The sequence below is a fragment of the Schistocerca piceifrons genome, chromosome 4, assembly GCF_021461385.2.
Source record: "Schistocerca piceifrons isolate TAMUIC-IGC-003096 chromosome 4, iqSchPice1.1, whole genome shotgun sequence".
Classification (NCBI taxonomy): Eukaryota; Metazoa; Arthropoda; class Insecta; order Orthoptera; family Acrididae; genus Schistocerca; species Schistocerca piceifrons.
In genome coordinates, this window is record NC_060141.1 from 257067665 (window position 1) to 257090604 (window position 22940).

Below are 22940 nucleotides of genomic sequence, written 5' to 3' on the forward strand. Positions count from 1 at the left end.
TTTCATTAACGTCTCTAAAATTTTGGGAAATGATGGGAGAAGTGAAATTGATCTGCAATTTTCTATCTTATATGGATCTCCTTTTTTTTAAACAGCACTCTAAACTTGAAGATTTTCAACCTCTGTGGAAACACACCTGCACTGAATGACACATTGGCAATATGTACCAGGGGCTTTATAATTTTTTGGGCAACTTTTTAAATTAGTGACACAACACTTCATCCTCACTAGCAGATATTATTGAGCTTAGACTCATCACCACCTTTAATATTTCATTTTCATTTGTGGGAGTTAACTTCATACTGCTGTCTACTTTTGAAGCTGTTAATTTCTCATGTTTGGTAAATTTTTTGCTTAATCACACAGGTACTTAAAAAACCATCGTTAATGTAATCTGCCGATTTCATTTTTTAATTCAATATTTTCAGTATTATTGAGTACTATTTCCTGTACCACAAGGCTCTTACCTGTTTCCCTTCTCACTAGGCCCTATTTCCCAAGCAGTTCTTGAGTTATTGCCTGATTTTCTTATTAATCTGTCATTACTTAGTAATGATTTTGTAATAACCTTTTTATATATTTTTTGTAGTTTATTACATGTTTTTTAAACTTAGTGGCACCACAACTTTTCAATTTAGAGTTCAGCATTTTCATTGGCCCGGAGGAATTTCTAATACCAAGCGTAATCCAGGAATTAGTATGTAAATGCTCGCACGAGTCCATTCTGACAAGTTTTTTAGGACAACACATTTCAAATTTTAACATAGAGAGGGAAGAGAAAACATTACATGCAGCATTTGTGCTTTGTTTGTAGCAATACTTCTGCCCATGATTGATTAACCAGTGTATTCACAAAATAACTGCAACTGTTTGAGGAGAAAGTTCTTTTGTATATTTGATGTGAAGTATTTTCAGTCACTGGGGCTGTGAGAATTTTAAGGATTAGTGCACTGTGATCGGATATTACTAGGTCAACATCAATTACATCTGTATCTATGGCTCTTATATTTGTGAAGAAATTATCCATGAGGCTTGTTGCCTGAGACTGCAGTCATGTGTGTGCGAGTTGCATTTGCGTGAGGCTTTCTGAAGAGTTTGTTACTCTTCATGACTAGTTATATGTGAATACAAGTTGAAGCTCTGCAGAACATTCAGAAACTGATCTTTAGATGCATTTTCGGTTAACAAGTTGACATTAAAGTCTCTACTTATAATTATTGCTATTTTTTATCATATAATATGTTGTGCAATGCCTCTAATTTATTTCTAAAAATTTCAGGAACACCACACGGTGATCGGTACACTGACGTTAATATTAAATTATTCTTTTGTTTTTTCAGCTGTATTGCTGCAACCTCAAAATGTTTTTCTTCCCTCACAGATTCTGCTGCAGACAAGTTTTTAACTTTTACTCCATGTTTTACATAAATACAAACTTCACCATGTCTTGTATCCTTCCTGCAATACTAGTTCATTACTCTTGCACAAATATTTTTGAACACAAATGCCATCTATACTAGCTTCACTGGTTGCCGTCTTAAGTCCTAATATTTTATTTTTAATACACTGTATACCAAGGCTCCTTATTTTTAAATTATTAAAAATAACTTGAGAGGAGTTCATACTTAACCTATCCAATGTTACCAGCTGTTCCTTGTTGAGGCTGGGTACCGAAAATCCATAAGAATTACACTTTCCTACCCCTTGTATCTCTTACCCTCGGAGGTGCTGCCATTCTTGATGTTGCATCTGATGTTTCAATGGATGCTGGGGATGCTGCCAGTTTTGACGTTGAATCCATTAATGCAGCTAATGTTTTGGTGGATGCTGGAATTTTTTTTGCAGAAGCTGTAGTTTGAAAGAAAGCTTGCACTGTAGATGCCGCTGGAGTTTCAAAAGATGTTTGTGCTGCAGGTGAAGTAGGTAACTGACACTCTGTAGATGTTGATTTGGCTACTGCTGTCTGTGTGGCAGTTTGTAGCACTGGTCTTGGCTCTGTTCTTCTGATTACTGGCTAGTCACCAATGCTAAACTTGCTGTTGAAACTGATAAGTCTGCAGGTAGAGATGGTTCAGCTCTTATTGACAATTTTGACGCCACTGGTGAGTTGTCTGTTGTACTGGGAGACATTTCAGATGTAGATACAAATTGTTTTATTTCGTTTAATGCATATGATTCATTAATTATTACAAATGATTGAGGGACATCAGCTCTTTCTGATATTCCACTGATGCTGATATTGCAGTAAGTTCTTTATGAGACTGTGTAACAGTGTGTTGCACTACTTTTAGAGTATTTGATAGCCTTCAATATTTCAGCACTGATGGCTTCTTTCCCTTTCAAGTTTCTGTGAAGACCATGTTTTGTAAAATGCTCTCTGCAATCACTATTTATCCTTAAATATGTTGCATTAGAATAACCTCTACATATCTTGGCAAAGAGTCTGTAGGCACTAATAATCTCAGTATTCGCGCACGAGTTTTCCGTGATATCATACCTATGAGGAATACTGAGAATGAAAAATTTAACTTCACGCATTTTGCAGATTACTTCCTTTAACATTTTCATAGCGTGTCTAGTTTCATTGTGGTATATGCAGTCGACATCTCCAATTATCACACATGTGGTACCACTCATCTGAGATTTTTTTTACAGCTGTTTAAAACTTCACGTAGTGGAGTTCCTGGTTTGATTATGCCTGGTACCTTGAATCCTGTTTTATTAGTACTCATAATTTCAGCTATTTCTCTGTGCTATTTTCAAGGAAACTAAACTTATTACTTAGTTCTATAGGAAGTTCTGCAGCTTTTGTTATAGGTCATGCATTGTTTCTTTAGTCTGACACTGGAGAAATGTTGGCTAGATTTTGAAGAATAACTCCCTATTCTTACCAAATTTTCAAGCATTTTGATGTATTTTATGACAAAACCAAGTTCTTTCCTAAGTTTATTCTCTAAATTAACTTGCAAATCTGCACTGTACATTTCAAGTCTCAACCGTTACAGTACAGTATCGTTGCTTTATAGCTGTCTCGTAATATTTCAAGTCACCCGTTAACTCAACTGGTGCAATGTTTGTTCTCTTGTGTTTACAAAAACCAGACAGAGATCTGTTGGATTTGCTTAAGGATTCATTCAGTTGATCATGAACAAGTCACTCGAGAGCTTTGGGTAGAGTTGATAAAATTATGATTGGACTGTAAACACAAGACAGTTATGGGCTGAGTCAGACTAAGCTCCTTTCCCACTGAATGGAATGCGTCCCATTCACAAACAGAAAATTAAATATGTTTGTGAAGGCATACATCACAGCAGTCACAAAAAATATCATTGTTACTTCCAGCGTAACCTTAATAGCTTGTAATAATGTGCTCAACTGTAAATTCAGACTATATAGACTATAGGTATAACAATGTACTACAGTATTGTTGCCCTCCCTGTCCACCCACCTTTTCATTTCAGCACACCAAAGAAATAACTGGGAAGCCTCAATTTAAGACTTTATGATCCACCCACACAGCTAAGCATGCTAACGCATCTAGGTGAATCTGCCTGGATAAAATTCATCATACAGATTAAGGATGAGGATTGGTGAGCCCCAGAGAGCCAAGAAGAGGTTTTTTGGTGATTCACACATCCAACGAGATGAATACAGGTAGTGTTCCCACATTCTGCCCCAGATACACACATGCAAACATTCAGAAAATGTTCTCACACTTGCACATGTAATTTACTCTAAACACAGACAGATAGGATACACAGATTCCATCCTGGGGAGAGTGGTGGCGTCAGGAAGTGCAGTCAGCTGCTGTCACAAACACTGCCAAAATTGATATAACAAATGGTGACCCTGTAGAAGAAAAGATCATTTGAAGATATTATATCGGAAAGCTTGTTCTAATATTCAGTGCATGTAGCCTAATGCGTAAGGAGTGAAAAGAAAAATAAAGAAGTTCAGATAACTGTTCCACCCTTTTCTTGCCTGTATGCAATTACACTTTGCCAAGATCAGTTCTTTTCCGTGATCACAGACTGGAAAAAAATTAACTCCATTATCATGTTGCACACTTTCTAAGTGGCTGTTATGTCATTCTTTGACAAAGGAGTTACAGGATATGGAATGACAGGGCCTGTGCTACAACCATCACTTTCTCAGAATGATATATAGGCTACCATATTCTTAGGAACTGCACTGTCCCTGCCCAAAGTACTGAATTAGATTCAGTTGCACTTCACGCACACGCATTGAAATACTAGTTTAACAGGGAAGTCCTAAATGCATGTAGACTTCACACATCTAATTACAATCCTAATTGAACCACTGTGTTTTCCTTGATTGCTTCCATGAAAGGTGAGTTATGCAAAAAATACATACCACATAGGGCCAATGATGTTGCACCTCATATTTAACAATATGCTTCAAAGAAAATATAAATACATAAATCACGTTTTTCCAAAACCTTTTGTTGTTTTCAAACAATGTGAAAGGGAAAAAATTATACGTGCTTTGGCCGCTACTTAATAAACCAACTCGACAACCAATTAAAAGAAATTTATTATTTGTTAATTGTCAACAAATTCATAAGGTATCTCAATTTTGCACAAACAAACACATATCCCCTCTAATTAACAGCAACGAAAATATCTTCGCATACCTTGAACGATGATGAATTCGCTCATTACTTGCTGCAAGTTTGACAACACAGACACTTCATTTCGGAAAACACTTTCACTAATTTCTTTATTGGTAGATAGTGCAGGATTCTTAGATAACGTACGTACTACAGCGAAGATGTAATTCAAAAGTAGTTACGACGCATTTCAGCAAAAATAACCTCCAAAAGTCGTGAACAACACACGGAACACACAACACTTTCAAATTTCAATTAACCGCGCTTTGTTGATGTTCAAAGATTGCTAAAATTAGTGGCCAAATATCAGAGACTCGACATACTTCCAAGCCATGTCATCAATGTTTTCATAAGTATGCAACAGGGTAAATATTTAAAAATATATGCTATCAGAGATGCACGATCATTAAACCACTCAAATTACGGATGTTACACTAAATTTGACGATAGAAGAAACATTGACAAATACTTGACACTCTTTGAAAATATTATCAAAGGTCTTAGATGCGAGCTAGTCACACACACACACACACACACACCGGTGGTCATACAGCCATATACACAAAACGAGTGCAACCTCTGTCCAGATAAGATCCTTGAAGATGGCGCTATTCATGAAATTCGTAAACGAACCTATGTGGAAAATTACCTATATTTTATTAATTATTGTTGTCTGTCAGCCAATTTTATCAGAAACTTACACATTACCATTCAAAGGTAAGTAGAATGGGAAGCTGCGAATAATAATATCACTTTTTGTTTCATATTTGGAACAAAGTCTCAACAGTGATTGTGAAAATATCAGAAAAGCACAACTGCTGGATTTAAATATCGAATTATGGTTTCACTTAGTGCATGACATGTATCCGGACGACAACGTGACCTGCGATTGCGCATATGAACGACATTTTGAGATATATTGTTACCCTGGAAAACCGAAGCACGTTCTCCACACCTTCGAAACAGTGACGGTGAGTAGTCGAAACTACTACTCGTTTTGGCCTTTTTATGCTAATGTTCTGTAGTGTATCTCTACTACCATCGTTAAGGAAAGGTTGCTTATTGCTGTGCAATGCATTGGTACTTGTTTAGTCACACTATTAAAATACTCGTTGACACAGTCACGGCCGGCCGGGATGGCCGAGCGGTTCTAGGCGCTACAGTCTGGAACCGCGCGACCGCTACGGTCGCAGGTTCGAATCCTGCCTCGGGCATGGGTGTGTGTTATGTCCTTAGGTTAGTTAGGTTTAAGTAGTTCTAAGTTCTAGGGGACTGATGACATTAGAAGTTAAGTCCCATAGTGCTCAGAGCCATTTGACACAGTCACGTAGACCAACGGTAACATCAGAGATACGCATTGAGTCGAGGTATATAGTAACAGAAAGTGGTTGTTAGAAAATAGTGGTGTACATCATATTAGCAATAAATGATACTGAGCTATTTGACATCTATTCTTGGACAAGGACCTCTTGTGCACTACCGTAATCTAAGCGTTTTGGTTTGTAGTGAAAGGCACCCATGTAGCTCCTACTCTGAGAGTTGGCAGTATCTCTAGTACTTAAACCTTGTTCTTCACGTATAATAAAAATATTCATATACGCAAAACATTACAGAGGACATTCCCAGAGAGCCTGAAATACGTTGTCAGACCACATTTACAAGAAATGTGGTGAGATAGGTATTAATAATAACCTAGCAGTCTCATTACTTACATCCTTATTGAAGGTACTAGAAGAAAATTTGTATAAGAGAACCATACTAAGTTGCCCTCAAAATGAGGTACTTAGCCATTCTGAGCTTATATTTTAAAAAGGGTACCTCAACAATATGTGCGTTTTTCGACCCACAAATTGGATTACACAAAACTGTAATGACAGAACATTGTTTCTGGAGATTTTTAAAGTATTTGATTATGCAATTCGCAGTATTCTCCCAGAGGCTCAATTATTATAGTGTAAGAGATTTTCCTGGTTTTCTGTCTTTAAATAATGATACAGTATCTTCAGAAAAGGAAATGACCACTACAAGTTTATTGCAAGGATCAGTATTGGGTCCACTCTTGTTAATGTAAATGATATTCCTTCATGTATCTAAGAAGTGAATAGTTAACTTTTGCATTGTGAATATCATCACATTCAAGCTAGAAAAATGTCAAAATATAACTGACTTCAACTATGTTCTTTCACTAGTGTTTTATGTCATAATATTCTGGGGTAACTCATCATTGATGCAAAAAAAAGTTTTTGCAGCACAGAAGTGAGTAAGAAGACTGATGTCTGAGGTCCATTCTAGAACCTCTTGCAAACCGATCTTGAAAACAGTTCGGTATATTAACAGCCTCAGAGTCGCTTTACTCCCATATGGAATTAGCCAACAGTCAGTTACAGTTTGCAAATAAGACTAAGGATTTGGCGTCTTATATAGAACTGTTCTTATATAGAAGTGTGTGTGTGTGTGTGTGTGTGTGTGTGTTTGTGTGTGTCATAAACCATGGACCTGGCCATTGGTGGGGAGGCTTGCGCCCCTCAGCAATACAGATAGCCGTACTGTAGGTGCAACGGAAGGGTATCTGTTGAGAGGCCAGACAAATGTGTGGTTCCTGAAGAGGGGCAGCAGCCTTTTCAGTAGTTGCAGGGGCAACATATGGATGATTGACTGATCTGGCCTTGTAACACTAAGCAAAACGGCCTTGCTGTGCTGGTACTGCGAACGGCTGACAGCAAGGGGAAACTACAGCCATAATTTTTCCCGAGGGCATGCAGCTTTACTGTATGGTTAAATGATGATGGCGTCCTCTTGGGTAAAATATTCCGGAGGTAAAATAGTCCCCCATTCAGATCTCCAGGTGGGGACTACTCAGGAGGACGTTGTTATCAGGAGAAAGAAAATGCATTCTACGGATAGGAGCATGGAATGCCCGATCCCTTAATCGGGCAGGTAGGTTAGAAAATTCAAAAAGGGAAATGTATAGGTTAAAATTATATATAGTGGGAAAATTACTGACGTTCGGTGGCAGGAGGAACAAGACTTCTGGTGAGGTGAATACAGGGTTAGAAGTACAAAATCAAATAGGGGTTATGCAGGAGTAGGTTTAATAATGAATAGGAAAATACGAATGCTACAAACAGCATAGTGAACGCATTATTGTGGCCAAGATAGATATGAAGCCCACACTTACCACAGTAGTACAAATTTATATGCCTACTAGCTCACAGATGACAAAGAGATTGATGAAATGTAAGATGAGATAAAAGAAATTATTCAGATAGTGAAGGGAGACGAATATTTAATAGTCGTGGGTGACTGAAACTCGATAGTGGGAAAAGGAAGAGGGGCAAACAGTATGTGAATATGGAATAGGAGTAAGGAATGAAAGAACAAGCCGCTTGGTAGAATTTTGCATAGAGCATAACTTAATCACTTGGTTCAAGAATCATAAAAGAAGGTTGTATACATGGAAGAAGCCTGGAGATACTGGAAGGTCTCAGATTATATAATGGTAAGACAGAGATTCAGGAACCAGTTTTTAAATTGTAAGACATTTCCAGGGGCAGATGTGGACTCTGACCACAATCTATTGGTTATGAACTGTAGATTAAAACTGAAGAAACTGCAAAAAGGTAGGAATTTGAGGAGATGGGACCTGGATAAACTGAAAGAGCCAGAGGTTGTAGAGAGCTTCAGGGAGAGCATTAGGGAACGATTGACAGGAATGGGGGAAAGAAATACAGTAGAACAAGAATGGGTAGCTTTGAGAGATGAAATAGTGAAGGTAGCAGAGGATCAAGTAGGTAAAAAGATGAGGGCTAATATAAATCCTTGGGTAACAGAAGAGATATTGAATTTAATTGATGACAGGAGAAAATATAAAAATGCAGTAAATGAAACGGGCAAAAAGGAATACAAACACCTCAAAAATGAGATTGACAGGAAGTGCAAAAATGGCTAAGCAGCGATGGGTAGAGGACAAATGTAACGGTGTAGAGGTGCATATCACTAGGGGTAAGATGGATAGGCCTACCGCCTATAGGAAAATTAAAGAGACCTTTGGAGAAAAGAGAACCACTTGCAAGAATATCAAGAACTCAGATGGAGCAAAGAAGGGAAAGCAAAAAGGTGGAAGGAGTACATAGAGGGTCTATACAAGGGCGATGTTCTTGAGAACAATATTATGGAAATGGAAGAAAATGTAGATGAAGATGAAATAGGAGATATGATACTGCATGAAGAGTTTGACAGAGCACTGAAAGACCTATGTCGAAACTAGGCCATGGGAGTAGACAACATTCCATTAGAACTACTGACAGCCTTGGGAGAGCCAGTCCTGACAAAACTCTACCATCTAATGAGCAAGATGTATGAGACAGGCGAAATGCCCTCAGACTTCAAGAAGAATATAATAATTCCAATCCCAAAGAAAGCAGGTGTTGACAGATGTGATAATTACCGAACTATCAGTTTAATAAGTCACAGCTGCAAAATACTAATGTGAATTCTTTACAGACGAATGGAAAAACTGGTAGAAGTCGGCTTCGGGGAAGATCAGTTTGGATTCCGTAGAAATGTTGGAACACGTGAGGCAATACTGACCTTACACCTTATCTTAGAAGAAAGATTAAGGAAAGGCAAACCTATGTTTCTAGCATTTGTAGACTTAGAGAAAGCTTTTGTCAATGTTGAATACTCTCTTTCAAATTCTGAAGGTGGCAGGGGTAAAATACAGGGAGCGAAAGGCTATTTACAATTTGTACAGAAACCAAATGGCAGTTGTAAGAGTCAAGGGGCATGAAAGGGAAGCAGTGGTTGGGAAGGGAGTGAGACATGGTTGTAGCCTCTCCCCAATGTTATTCAATCTGTATATTGAGCAAGCAGTAAAGGAAACAAAAGAAGGGGGTTCGGAGTAGGTATTAAAATCCGTGGAGAAGAAATAAAAGCTTTGAGCTTCACCAATGACATTGTAATTCTGTCAAAGACAGCAAAGGACTTGGAAGAGCAGTTGAACGGAATGGCCATTGTCTTGAAAGGCCCATATAAGATTAACATCAACAAAAGCAAAATGAAGCTAATGGAATGTAGTCGAATTAAATTGGGTGATGCTGCGGTAATTAGTTTAGGAAATGAGATGCTTAAAATAGTAGAAGAGTTTTGCTACTTGGGGAGCAAAATAACTGATGATGGTCGAAGTAGAGAGGATATAAAATGTAGATTGGCAATGGCAAGGAAAGCATTTCTGATGAAGAGAAATTTGTTAACGTCGAGTATAGATTTAAGTGTCGGGAAGGCGTTTGTGAAAGTATTTGTATGGAGTGTAGCCATGTATTGAAGTGAAACATGGATGATAAATCGTTTGGACAAGAAGAGAATAGAAGCTTTTGAAATGTTGTGCTACAGAAGAACGCTGAAGATTAGATGGATAGATCATATAACTAATGAGGAGGTACTGAATAGAATTGGAGAGAAGAGAAATTAATAGCACAACCTGACTAGAAGAAGGGTTCATTTGGTAGGGCATATTCTGACTCATCAAGGGATCACCAATTTAGTATTGGAGGGCAGCGTGAAGGGTAAAAATCGTAGAGGGAGACGAAGAAATGAATACACTAAACAGATTCAGAAGGATGTAGGTTGCAGTAGGTACTGGGAGATGAAGCAGCTTGCAGAGGATAGAGTAGCATGGAGAGCTGCATCAAACCAGTCTCAGGACTGAAGATGACGACAACAACAACTACTACAACAACACATATAGAGACATATGTATATTGTACATCTCCTAAACTTCTGGGTCAGTTTCAACCAAAGTTGGTAGATGAAGATGGTTCTTACCCCCAAGATGCTTCTTTCCAAATGGTATCAAAGAGGTGAGATGGGGCTAAAAAAGAAGCATAATACACTGTGCACAGATAATCAGACAATATTCATCCAGTATTGGAGAATGAAAGCACTTAGCAACTTTGCAGCAAACCTTAAGCATAATTTCAAAACTTTTTCTCACATACATGCTCAATGTGAGATATGTAACACATTAATTCATTTGCAAAGTAATCAAACGTTTGAATGTTTTTACACAAGGGAGTTAGTTTCTTTAAAGGAGGCGGGCGGGCTTACGTCTCATAGGGGTCGGATTGAAAAGAGGGTTACATTGAAGCATAACTCAGGAACATGTTGGGCAATTTGAGGCTAGCTTGTTAGCTACATGACTTATTATTTGTAGAAATATACTGTGGTTGTAAGATGCTCTACTAGCATTAGGGTGGTGTGGATGAGAAGGGGTGACAAAAAATGTTCAGAAATGACCTTTTGGTATTTATTTCTTGTATTGAGACTGACTTGGAATGCTATTAAAACGAAGAGGAGCAGTTTCCCTTTGTGCTGTTCAGCGAGTCAACCAGTGTGCATTAAACATCTCTTCCTAAGGCCATGGATCTGTTCATGAAACCTTAAACATATTTCTCACTGTCTGGAAAAATCAAACAGTGGAAAATCCAGATACGATTATCGGAATTTATGAAAGGGATAGGCCCTAGATTGCTATTTGCCATAGAGGTGACATGTTGAGTTGAAGACCGACACAATGAAAAGGCAGTTACCCACTGAGCTTTCGGCCAGATCCTGCTTCAGAAAAGAAAGGAAAATGTGCGCACACACGTACACACTTTCACACCAGCGGGCACACCTCACACACACATGGTATTATTTCTGGCTGGAGATCGTAGTAAAACATACAGTTTACACATGCATCATTCAGCCATACTATGCCACAGAAAGGAGTGAGGTATTCAGCCTTAAAGTTATTGACCATGTACCCAGTGATGTAAATAATTTAATGAATAGTAGAATTACTTCCAAAGAAGCCGACATCATAAATGTTTGACAACTCCTCCAATCCATAGGTCACTGTTTGCACAAAGAAAAAAATTTTAAAAAGTCTCATTGATGGTTTCATATTTGTTTTACATGCCTATCGACCACTCAGTGCTTCAACTTTATAATACAGAAGTGTCCGATTCCACCCATCTGCTTTGACCCATAACGTTGCCAGTATGGCGGAAACGACCGTTCCCTACGGTTCCAATATGGCGCCTATGACGTCATTACATAAACATGACAACAAAGACGAATATAGATAGAAAAACTAACACACACATCTTCCTCCAAAAATATAATCAAACTAACGGGACAAGCATGGGAAATTGGGGGTTTTGGGGTGGAGACAAACTAAATTTAAACACAGACCACCATACCAAATGACACAAAACGACGAACTAAATCAACAACACACAATTCCCAAATTCCACTACACACAATATCCCCCGGAATTTGTCACTTCGCTTCACCTATATAGCTCAACCGCAATTGTCGATACCACATTATAAACATCCAAAAATTACACTAGCACCACAGCTATTGGTACCACAAAACCAACACCTAGACAAGCAAAATTGGAATTGAACACATCCCTTGACCTATTTAGCTCAGCAGCAGCTCACAATACCAAAACACCCATAGCTACAACCATGCATTGTTAGCTCAGCAGCAGCTCACAATACCAAAACACCCATAGCTACAACCATGCATTGGAATCGGACACTTGCCTACACCTATATAAGTTAGCAGCAGTTCACGATACCGAAACACTCATAGCTACGACCGCGCGTTGGAATCGGACACTTCCCTTCAACAGCAACTCAAGATACCAAAACACTGATACCACCAAACAACACAGAAGTACCCCACGTACCACCATAACAGGCAAAAAGTACACCGAAAAGCACGACTACTTACCACAAAAAAGTTCCGGCACTGCAGTGTAGGTCAGTCAACAAATATAAACAAAAAAATAAACAAATCTCAATCACACACTACAACTCAACAACTGCAACAAAATAGATCTTCCACAATATAATCAAAAACCAATCACCACCCCTCACCCACCTACCTCCACAAACATTGTCAACTACCCTCCCCCCCCCCCCCCCCCCCCCCCCAACAAGCCACAGCCACCAACCCTCACAACACCTCCTTAACCAACCACCTTTGGCATATACATTTTTCTAATTGCCCTTAAAAAAAACCCTAAAAATGCAGTAGCTCTCAGGTATGCGCTTCCGCCAACAGTATTCATCTAAAAGAGACCGAAGGTTAGAAGAGCGACTCTTCCCCTTCCCAATAGCTGACTTAACCGCCCCCCAAAACCCCTCTATCGTATTTGTACAAGCCCCAGTCTCATGATTTTTGAATTCCAAACCATGGTTAACTACTACATGCTGATACCCCTCTTGCCCGACCCTCTATAAGATGAAAAAGCACCTGAAACTACTGTACTGCTCTCTTCAATAAACTCCCCAGTTAATCTCACCAATTCCCTTTTCGTCCGCCCCTCCAAAACCCTAAAAATGCACTCTGAAAAACCATCCCCAGCTACAACAGCCCCCCACTCTCATAAGCCAACCAGAGACTTACCCCACCCATGCTACTTCTTCTCAAACTGCGACTTGTCAACCACCACCACCAACCCAGGCCCACCCAGCTTACCCTTGCACTTACTGTACTCAGAACACACTTCCCTACAAAACGAAAACCAGTCAAGAACTGTCCTCTCTCTCTCTCTCTCTCTCTCTCTCTCTCTCTCTCTCTCTCTCTCTCTCCAGTCTCACATGCACAAAAACTGTGAGAGGATCTATAACAAAAATAATACGTCAACAACACAATCTCTGCCATGCCCAACCTAGACCTCTTGAACCAGGTACCACGCCTTATGGAGCGTCATAGGTTGTCCCTACGGCACCGCCACGTGTAGCCATCCCTTGTCCGAGATGCCGGAACTTTTGCCAACTGTATTTCCTGCCGACGCGCGCTGCCCCTAACCACTTCTGCCAGCAGCTCATACAATTGCAAAAATTTTATAAGGGACAACGCATTGCCCCCCATTTCCGCATGCAAACACGCCCCCCCTCCCCCCCCCCCCACACACGCACACACACACACACACACACACACACACACACACACAAGACACAAAGACATTGCTAGAAATGCTTAAAAACTTATAAAAGCTAGTGGTTGAATGTGAGTTTCTTCTGTTGTTTGTGTGTGTGTGTCAGCTGTTCTTCATTTATTTAACGGAGGAGTGAAAGTAACAACCCAGGGTCAATGGTGGCGTCAGATCCGGGAATGGGCATGGGAGTGTTCGCGTGCACGTAACATACATTTCTCCAATTGAAAAAAAATGTGAGAAATGGAACTGGGTTTCCTGAAAATCGCCAAGGCAGAAATGACATGTTGAAATCTCTGTCCACCAATTGCAGTTTCTTTATTGCTGAACTTATTAAATGAACATCCGAAGGCAAGCACACCACGCATAATGTCAGACACAGTATTCACATCTAACAGACATTAGTTTTAAGAAATAAAGCTGCCGAGATCAAATTGTCAGGCTGATAGTAAGTGGTGATTCATCTGGCTGTAATTGTGTTGTTAGTACAGTATCAATAATCTGTCTTTTTAAATCATCCAGAAGGTCAAGATATATTGCTTGATAGACCTAAACATGCCACAGTGATGCTTCAGTCTTTTCAAAGATGCCTCAGAAAGTAGCACAGATAATATATAACCCCCATGCAGCATGACTTGGGAAATTCATCCCCCTCATACAGCCTGATAAATGTTTGCTGTTATCCATTGCATCATCTAGAAATTTTATTGTGTGGATAATAATATTGTATTTAATAAACTTAAATATTATGAAATTAATGGCATTTTTCTTGAATATATGGAGTCCTATCTTCTGTATCTACTTCCGTTCTCACCAAGCCAACATAGAATGTGTGGCAGACATTACACAACAGATCTTAATTTCCCCTTCTTAATCCACTCAAAGCTTCAACTACATAACGAGCTCTTGTTGTAACCAACAGTACAATATGCTATGTTGCAGGCAAAGTTTCTCAGTTTACTAAGTTGGCTACACAACTACTGAGTGACAGAACTGAATCAGTCGCCATATTTATTACAAGTGCAGTAAATCCTATTCTAACTCTTCTGAAGAGTATAAATGTAAAACACACAAGTTCACTCATCCCTTGACCACGAGACTGTGAACAAAGTAGGTTACTCATCCCAGAATCTAAATCCATTTGGAGGGCACTGGCTTGCCAGGTCTCATCCAAGAAGCAGACATTCGTAAACCATGTGGAGATCTCTCACTTGTAGACCTCACACACACTCACAAGACTTTTTCAAACACACACTCGGCTAATGCAGTAAAATAATGGCCCACAGTAACTAATCAGCAAATGATTGCTTACACGTATTGTTAACACACTGAAATTTGGAATTGTGTGTTAATCTCTACAACTCACCAGTTCACTCACTTTTCTTACTACAATTCAGAAATTTGTGTTGCAGCAGCCACATGAATTTGAGAGTCTTAATAATCAGCCAACCTCTCTTTCATCTTAAGTACGTTAATTCACTAGGGTCTACTTCGGGGTTAAGTTTATGTATTAGTGTATTGACATCTACACTAATATAGACGAATAAAAACGCTTTCTGCTGCATGTCATCTTTGATTCTGTTTGCACTGAATGCCTTCCAACCTGGCAATGTAGTTCAGCCAGAGCTGCAAATTAGTTTCAAAATATGGGAACAGAGGTGGCAGCAACCATGTAGCATGTGCTATTTCAGTGTCTGGACTGGAGAATTTCGTTAACAAAAGCTCCTGAGTCTCTGCACATTTTGTAACAAGATAAGCACTTGCGTTAGACATCCACCAATGAAATTGCCAAACTGAAACGTAACAAGTTACTGTTACAACAGATGAAGATAACAGAATTACTCCACAAAATTGTTGAAAAATTGCACTGAATTATGTAGCCACAAGTTGATTTTATCACTTGTTTCCAATAATTCTTGTCACAATCTTTGCTGCGACCATTGTCACTGTGTGCTGCATTGTGTGCATAATTTGTCTGTTTCCAATGCGGCTACACGGTTACTGAGTGACAACTGAATCAGTCTCACCACATTTGTTTCAAGTTAGACTTAAAGTTCTAAACAAAGTACTTTACTCACCCCAGAATCTTAGTCAGTACGAGAGACACTGACTTACAGAACATTATCCAAGAAGTGGGCACTTGTAGGCCTTGGTAAGGCTCTGTGACATTCTTTTTACACCCAAGGCAACTCAAAGACAGTTGGCATGAGGTTGTGGGACCCTCTTAAACACACAGTGAATGGAAGCATACTGTCACACACTTGTTCAGCATACTTGACTGGCTTTCTAGAATAGTGCGGCCACATTGGCGCCCAGTGTCAAGAGTTGATGCCATCAGTGAACCTGACTGGAACTACGCATATGATTATGCTACACTGTTTACATCAGCCAAACAGGCAACCCTGCACACGACTGTACCACGATAGGTCATAGTTTCCCTTGAATGCACACGTGTTAAATATAGGTTTGAGGCTGAAGGTAAGGCCTTTCAGAGAGATAGCGAGTTCTGCAAGGATCAAGGTTTTTGAAGATAGATTGACAATAGTATTGGGAGTCAGAAGAGAGTATATGGGAATAGTATTTTTCATTGGTTATGAAGATATTTGAAGTGGAGTAGATCGTCACAGCGAAGTTTGACTGCTGTGAGGGGTTAACATTGAGGGAATTTTACAGGATTGGTGGGTTATTTGGGAGAGGGGATGGTATTTACAGGCAGGGGTAGGATAAAAATAGGTTTGATGGTTTCTGCAGATGGTGTTGAGTATAGTGTTTCTGATTTGGGGAGTGAGGATCTTTATCCTTGTGAAGGAAGGTAGGAAACTGCAAAAATATTGGAAGTATTTGGCAAAATGATAGGCTTCATGTAGGTCTGTGCTTGAATAGTGTAAAGGACATGAAGAGTGAGGGTTAGGTGCTGATGGAATTTGAAAAATGAAAGTCTTTATAGAACAATGTGTGGTAGATAAAGAGGGAGAGTTTTGTGTAAGCAACTATTACGTATAAAAAGTGACAAGTAGGCTTTCAGTAATAGTATGACAGGGTAAAATGTGTCAAAGGCAGAGTTCTCTGAACTGATGGAGGTAGAATAAATAAGGATTTATAGTGGGCTGTTCATAGAAAAACCTAGTAATACGAAGGTGGAAAATTAGGAAAATAACAAAGCAAAAATGTAAAGGTTTAAGAGGAGAATTCAGTATCAGGGTCTTGCGACAGTCTCCACCCTCCTTACGAGCATGACCTGTTAGCACCACATTATGACAGTCCCAAAAAACACTCATCACTTTGCCTGATGAAGGTTGAGTATTCACCTTTTTCAGCTGTAGGTTCTGCTTCTTGCTTTACACCTTTATCTACTCTAGGTCATAGTGATACACCCAGAACTCATCCATTGTGATGAGGGGGCTAGAGAAATTAAATGGATTGGCTTGACTCAGGTGCACAGTGCCACTGCTGCCTTGGCTCAGCAGCCTTTCTGAATGGTTATGGCCACTCACAGAACCACAAGCAGTGACCTTTGTTATGTTCAAAATGTTGTTCTGTATGTTGAATACTGACCCATGGTTGATCTTCGTTTTCTCCACAATCACCCCTCTTGTGATACACCCACTTTCCTTGAGATTCCCAGGTTTTCATAGAGATGGACTGCCACTTCATCCAAGAGATTTGGCTAACTACACTGGAAGTGTCTGTGACACTTAACACATCTTGTGTGATATAATGGTGCATTATATCCAGACATTAACTCCATATGAATTGTTGCTGTGTTGTTCCCCTCCAAACACAAAAAAAAAAAAAAAATTACCACGCAATACTCCACATTGTCAGTGGACTTCCCCATTTTCTTTTGGCTCCTGTAGTGATGTGCTATGGTACTGTGGCATAGGGCTTTCAGTGTGTAGCAGGACTGTGGATATGTACTGTGAACAAACAAATAAAAATAATTGTTACCGTATTTCTTAAAGACAAAAATAAAAACTTTGACTACAACTTGTATGGAAATAATATGCATTGAAATATTTGTAGATTTGTCTGTTATGCAATGCTGATTTATAAATTTACCTTGCAGTTTTAATAACTTATAGAAAAATGCGTTTCAGATTTTCTTCTTCCAACCAAACACAGACTTTACCCCTCAGGGGCTCAGCATTCGTTTGCTGAGTACGGGCGTGGCAACCCCGGGGTTCCTGAGCTGGGGACTGGTAGGCGCTACCAGTCCTCTGACACCGTAAGCTCTGGTCGTACTTCAACGACCACCGTGCGGCGCGGCGGTGGAACCTCTATAATAAAAAAAAAAAAAAACCTCAACCTCAAGGTTTGCTACTCGCTGAGGAGGTGAATAGCTGTTGAGGTTAAACAGTCTTTAGCGAGCAACCTCTGGGGCACCTGCCGCACCCCAGTTGAATCAGGCTTGCTCAGGCATGCAGGGCTCTGCCTGGGTCAATGGTTGTTTCCCTAGCGTCTTGTGGGATCCTTATGGAACTGTCTCATGAAACTACCACTCCTCAAAGAGAGCTCGGTTGGTCATTCCTCCCGAAAAGAAGTCTAAGAGTAATAGTAACAGGGCATTAGTGTGCCATAACACTTTCATTGTATACTAAAATGTAGACTTTCACAGCCAGAAATATCATGTCCATTATAATTATCTGGGCTGTTATGCCGTGGTCGGTTGATGAATTTTTTCTCAATTCCCAACTGTTCGTCTCCGACTGCGGGAGACATCTTCAAGGGGGTCCGTAGGTCGATGGAAGGTCCAACACACCCACTGGCTCGCTACTGACTGGGTGAGTGTGTTGGACCTTCCATCGACCTACGGACACCCTTGAAGATGTCTCCCGCAGTCGGAGACGAAACGTTGGGAATTGAGACAAAATTCATCAACCGACCACAGCATAACAGCCCGGATAATTATAATGGACACTTTCATTGTAATCAAGCGAAACGGGGGAAGCTTTGAGAAGATATCCCCTTTCTATATTAACGAGGTATTGGAAGGTATAGCTGGGTCTCTGGAAAGTGTCAAACAACTACGTAATGGAACGTTTTTGGTGGAAACCGCTAATTCCACCCAAATATCTAAGCTTCTAGGATGTAAGGTAGTAGGTGACTACCCAATCGAGGCTGAATTGCATAACACCCTTAACTATAGTAAGGGCGTGTTTACCTGCTCCAATATAATGGAGATGGACCCTGCAGAGTTGCGTGAAGAGTGGAAGAATGTGGGTGTCAAAAAGGTGCAGAATTATACGAGGAGAATCAATGGAAAATTGGAAAAATCGGGAATGTTTATTCTAACATTCAGTACTCCCGAATTACCGGAATATATCCTTGCCAGTTATATCCGCCTTAAGGTTCACCCATTTGTTCCTAACCCCATGCACTGCTATAAATGTCAAAGATTTGGCCATACCAATATGGGATGTAACAGGAAGGCTACATGTGGCAGTTGTGGAGGCTCTGCTCACGAGTCGGGGACTTCTTGTACACTCCCTCCGAAATGTGTTAACTGCTCTGGGGATCACCCAGTGTGGGGTTTACAACGAGGAAAAGAAAATCCAAGAGTTGAAAGTATAGAGACGCATACCCTATGGTGAAGCTAAAAAGGCTTACAAAGCAACTTCTTTTGCATCAGCCCTTAAAACACCAATAGCTGAATGTGATGCCTTCACACAATCTCGGACCACAGATTCAAGTATGAGCACATGCACTTGTTGCTGTACCTGTGGGGGAAATGCTCCACTTGCAACTGATGTTACTTGGAAGCCGTCAGCAGTAGACTTACCACCTAAGCCACATACCACTCCCCACCTTCAGAAGCCACCTAAGCCATCCCAGCAACCCAGACAGCCTCCTCCTCCTCCTGTCAGTAAAGAAAAAGTTCTTCTAAAAGTAGTTCTAAGTCCAAGAAAGCGGTAGGTAAGCCTTCTGATCGACGAGCACTCTCCCTTTCTGATGGCGACTATGCTCTTGAAGATATGGACTTCGAATCAGAAGAACTAGAGAATGCGGAACCAGCTGATGTTCCCCCTGATCTCCCCGGTAAATCACCGCCTACGAAGGAGAAAGGAAAGAACCATCATCGCTAACCAATGGCTTCCATAGGGACTTCTGTGTTGCAGTGGAATTTGAATGGTATCACTCACATTTGGAAGAATTGCAGCTGCTGGTCCAGGATAAACCATTCTGCATCTGCTTACAAGAAACGCATTTTAAAGTCACAGGCAGACCTACATTACGGGGCTACCACGTGTACAGGAAAGATGATACTGCTGTAGGCAGGGCTAAAGGTGGAGTGGCTATTTTTCTTTATGACAGATACCACTCCTCTGCTGTCCCTCTTGCCACAGCCATCCAAGCAATTGCTGTGAAAGTTTTCTCACCATTTACTATCACAGTCTGTTCTTTGTACCCCCCCCCCTCCCCGACACTTCGCACTGGCAGACCTCTTCCAGGCACTTCCACGCCCATTCCTTCTTTTGGGGGACTTCAATCCCCACAATGTGTTGTGGGGCTCGGCTCCAGGGGTGGGCTGATCGAGTGACTCGTCCATTCTGAGGATATCTGCCTTCTGAACGGTCAGGTGACTTACTTTTCCACAGCTACAGGGTCTTTTTCAGCTATTGATCTTTGCTTTTGTTCCTCAGCTATTGCAGATTCAGTTCAGTGGGAAGTGGCTCCAGATTTACATTCTAGTGACCACTTCCCAGTGTGGATTCGTCTGCCACCGACCAACAGGAGACCACGCTGGTGGATGATACAAAGGGCAAATTGGTTACAGTACAGTCAACAGGCTAATTTTGAACGAAAGTATTGTGCACAAGAGGCGGCAGCCCATATCACTCATGAGATCCAAAGGGATGCCACAGAGTCCATCCCCAGGTCTAGTAACCACCTCGGACGACGGCCTGTACCGTGGTGGAATGACAACTGTCGATTGGCAATCAGGCCCAGACGGACAGCTCGTCGGAACTTCAAAATGGTGTCCAACTGCAGACAGTCTTAATGTCTTCACGTCTGCGAGAGCATATGCAAGGCGAGTGATCAAAGAAAGGAAGAGGGCTTCCTGGAGGGAATTAACAACTTCCATTAATCAGTCCACTTCCGTTGTGCACATTTGGGAATCAATAAGACAGATTTCAGGCAAGGGTAATCCACATCCCCTTACGGCCTTGTCACATAATGGGGTCTTGGTGGAAACGCCAGAAGAGATGGCTCACGTTTTAGCTGAACACTTCTTTACTGTTACTAAATCATCCAGACAAGCTCCTGTTGTTCAGGTATTCCGTCGGACTGCAGAGATGAGGAAGCTCAATTTTTTCTCACGTAATGTAGTAGTCTACAACCTCCCATTCTCCATGTGGGAACTGGAATCAGCTTTCTCTGCAGCCAAAGACACTGCTCCAGGACCTGATGAGATCCATTATGTCATGCTTCGTCATCTGTGCCCTGAAGCAAAAGGTCAGCTCCTCTCTTGTTTCAATCAGATTTGGTTTGATGGACAGTACCCCATGAGTTGGAAGGAGGCAATCTTAATTCCATTCTGGAAACCAGGTAAAGACCGGAGCGCCCCTAACAGTTATCGGAGTGTCGCTCTTACTAGTTGTATGGGTAAGACTCTTGAATGCATAGTCAACTGCTGCCTCGTTTGGCTGCTCGAGTCCTAAGGTTACCTGAGCCACTCCCAGTGTGGTTTCAGGTGCTACCATTCCACTCTTGACAACTTAATACTACTGGAGATGGCGATACAGGAGTCCTCCTTACACCGAAACCATTCAGTTTGTGTGTTTTTCGACCTCGAAAAAGCATGACACTACTTAGAGGTACAATATCCTTCGCCAACTTCATGGATGGGAACTACGTGTATGCCTGCCACTTCTGATCCAATCCTTCCTCGAGGACAGGCGTTTTCGTTATCGCATTGGCGGTGCCATATCTGATTGCTATGTTCAGGAGAGTGCTGTGCCCCAGGGCAGTGTCTTCAGTGTTACATTGTTTGCCATCGCTATCAATGGCATTTCCTCTGCAGTCAGGAGCCCTGTCAAATGCTCTTTGTTTGTGGATGACTTTGCAATCTTCTGCTCTTCCTCTGGTCTTATGACGATGACAAGGCAGTTACAGCTCAGCATTAGGAGGCTGGATACCTGGGCCCAGACAACTGGTTTTCGGTTCTCACCTGAGAAGACTGTGTGTGCCAATTTTAATCATGCTCTTCGGAGTTTTAACCAACTATAGCTTACAATGGGGGGGGGGACGTATTTTACTTTTTCAAGACACAGTGTGCTTTTTGGGTCTATTATTTGACTCAAAATTGACATGGCTCCCACACCTGAAAGACCTACGAACAAAGGGCGTCCGCTTGTTGAACATTTTGAAATGCCTTGGCGGAAAAACATGGGGAGCTGACAGGTCCTGTCTCCTACAGTTTTATAAGGTATTTGTTTGATCACGCTTAGACTATGGCAGCATGGTCTATGGATCGGCCCATCCTTCCTACCTCTGGATGTTAAATGCTGTCCACCGTGCGGGCATTTGGATATCAACTGGAGCCTTTCGGACCAGCCCAATTCAGAGTCTGTGTGCAGAGGCTGGTGAACCACCACTCTGGATTTGGCGACATATCCTTTTGGCTTGAGAGGCGCTGAAAATCTCAGCGTCACCTCAGTCGTTGGCATTTAGTTCAGTGATCCAACCCGCCTTCGAACGACTATTCAGGAATTGGCCCCACGTGACCCAGCCATTTGGTATATGTGCTATGGCCTGCCTCAAGGATCTGGATCTCTCGGGCATGAAAATACACACCCAGGGATGGAACGCACTGCCGCCTTGGTGTCTTCGGAGGCACAAAGTGATTTTAAGCTTGACGCAGTACCCAAAAAATTGTACTCCAGATATGGTTTTTACAACTTTGTTTTCGTCTATTTTAAGTACGTACCATCGTTTTATTGTTATTTATACAGATGGATCCCAGCAGGGGAATGCTCTTGGTTGTTCTGTGGTTTTTCCCTGATAGGATTTTTAAAGTGCGTCTTCCAGAACAATTTACAAATTATGATGCGGAGTTATATGGCATTCTAATGGCACTGTAGAGGGTTCACACACATCACCGTACGAGTTTTCTTGTCTGTTCCAATTCTCATAGTGCACTGCAAGCGCTTCACCAACTGTATCCGGTAGACCCGCTGATTCAGCTGATCCATGACTGCTTACAGCGGCTCCAACGCCATGGCAAGGAGGTGATCTTTTGCTGGGTACCTGGCCACGTTGGGATACAGGGTAATGACATGGCTGATAAAGCTGCCAAGGAAGCATGTTGGGATGGTG

At 41.1% G+C, this 22940-nt stretch overlaps 2 protein-coding genes across 4 annotated transcripts in view; one reads left to right on the forward strand and one right to left on the reverse strand.

Moving 5' to 3' along the window:
- LOC124795002 (tubulin epsilon chain-like) overlaps positions 1–4943 on the reverse strand; it is a 145675-nt gene extending 140732 nt beyond the window's left edge. For both annotated transcript variants that reach the window (XM_047258756.1, XM_047258755.1), the window contains exon 1: positions 4655–4943. In XM_047258756.1, coding sequence (XP_047114712.1) covers positions 4655–4679 — 25 coding nt within the window. In that variant the 5' untranslated portion in view covers positions 4680–4943. The remainder of the gene's footprint in view (positions 1–4654) is intronic.
- Positions 4944–5196: 253 nt separating this feature from the next.
- Positions 5197–22940, forward strand: part of LOC124796331 (nuclear envelope integral membrane protein 1a) — a 138363-nt gene continuing 120619 nt past the window's right edge. For both annotated transcript variants that reach the window (XM_047260464.1, XM_047260463.1), the window contains exons 1-2: positions 5197–5347; positions 5483–5601. In XM_047260464.1, the coding sequence (XP_047116420.1) occupies positions 5233–5347; positions 5483–5601 (234 nt within the window). In that variant the 5' untranslated portion in view covers positions 5197–5232. The remainder of the gene's footprint in view (positions 5348–5482; positions 5602–22940) is intronic.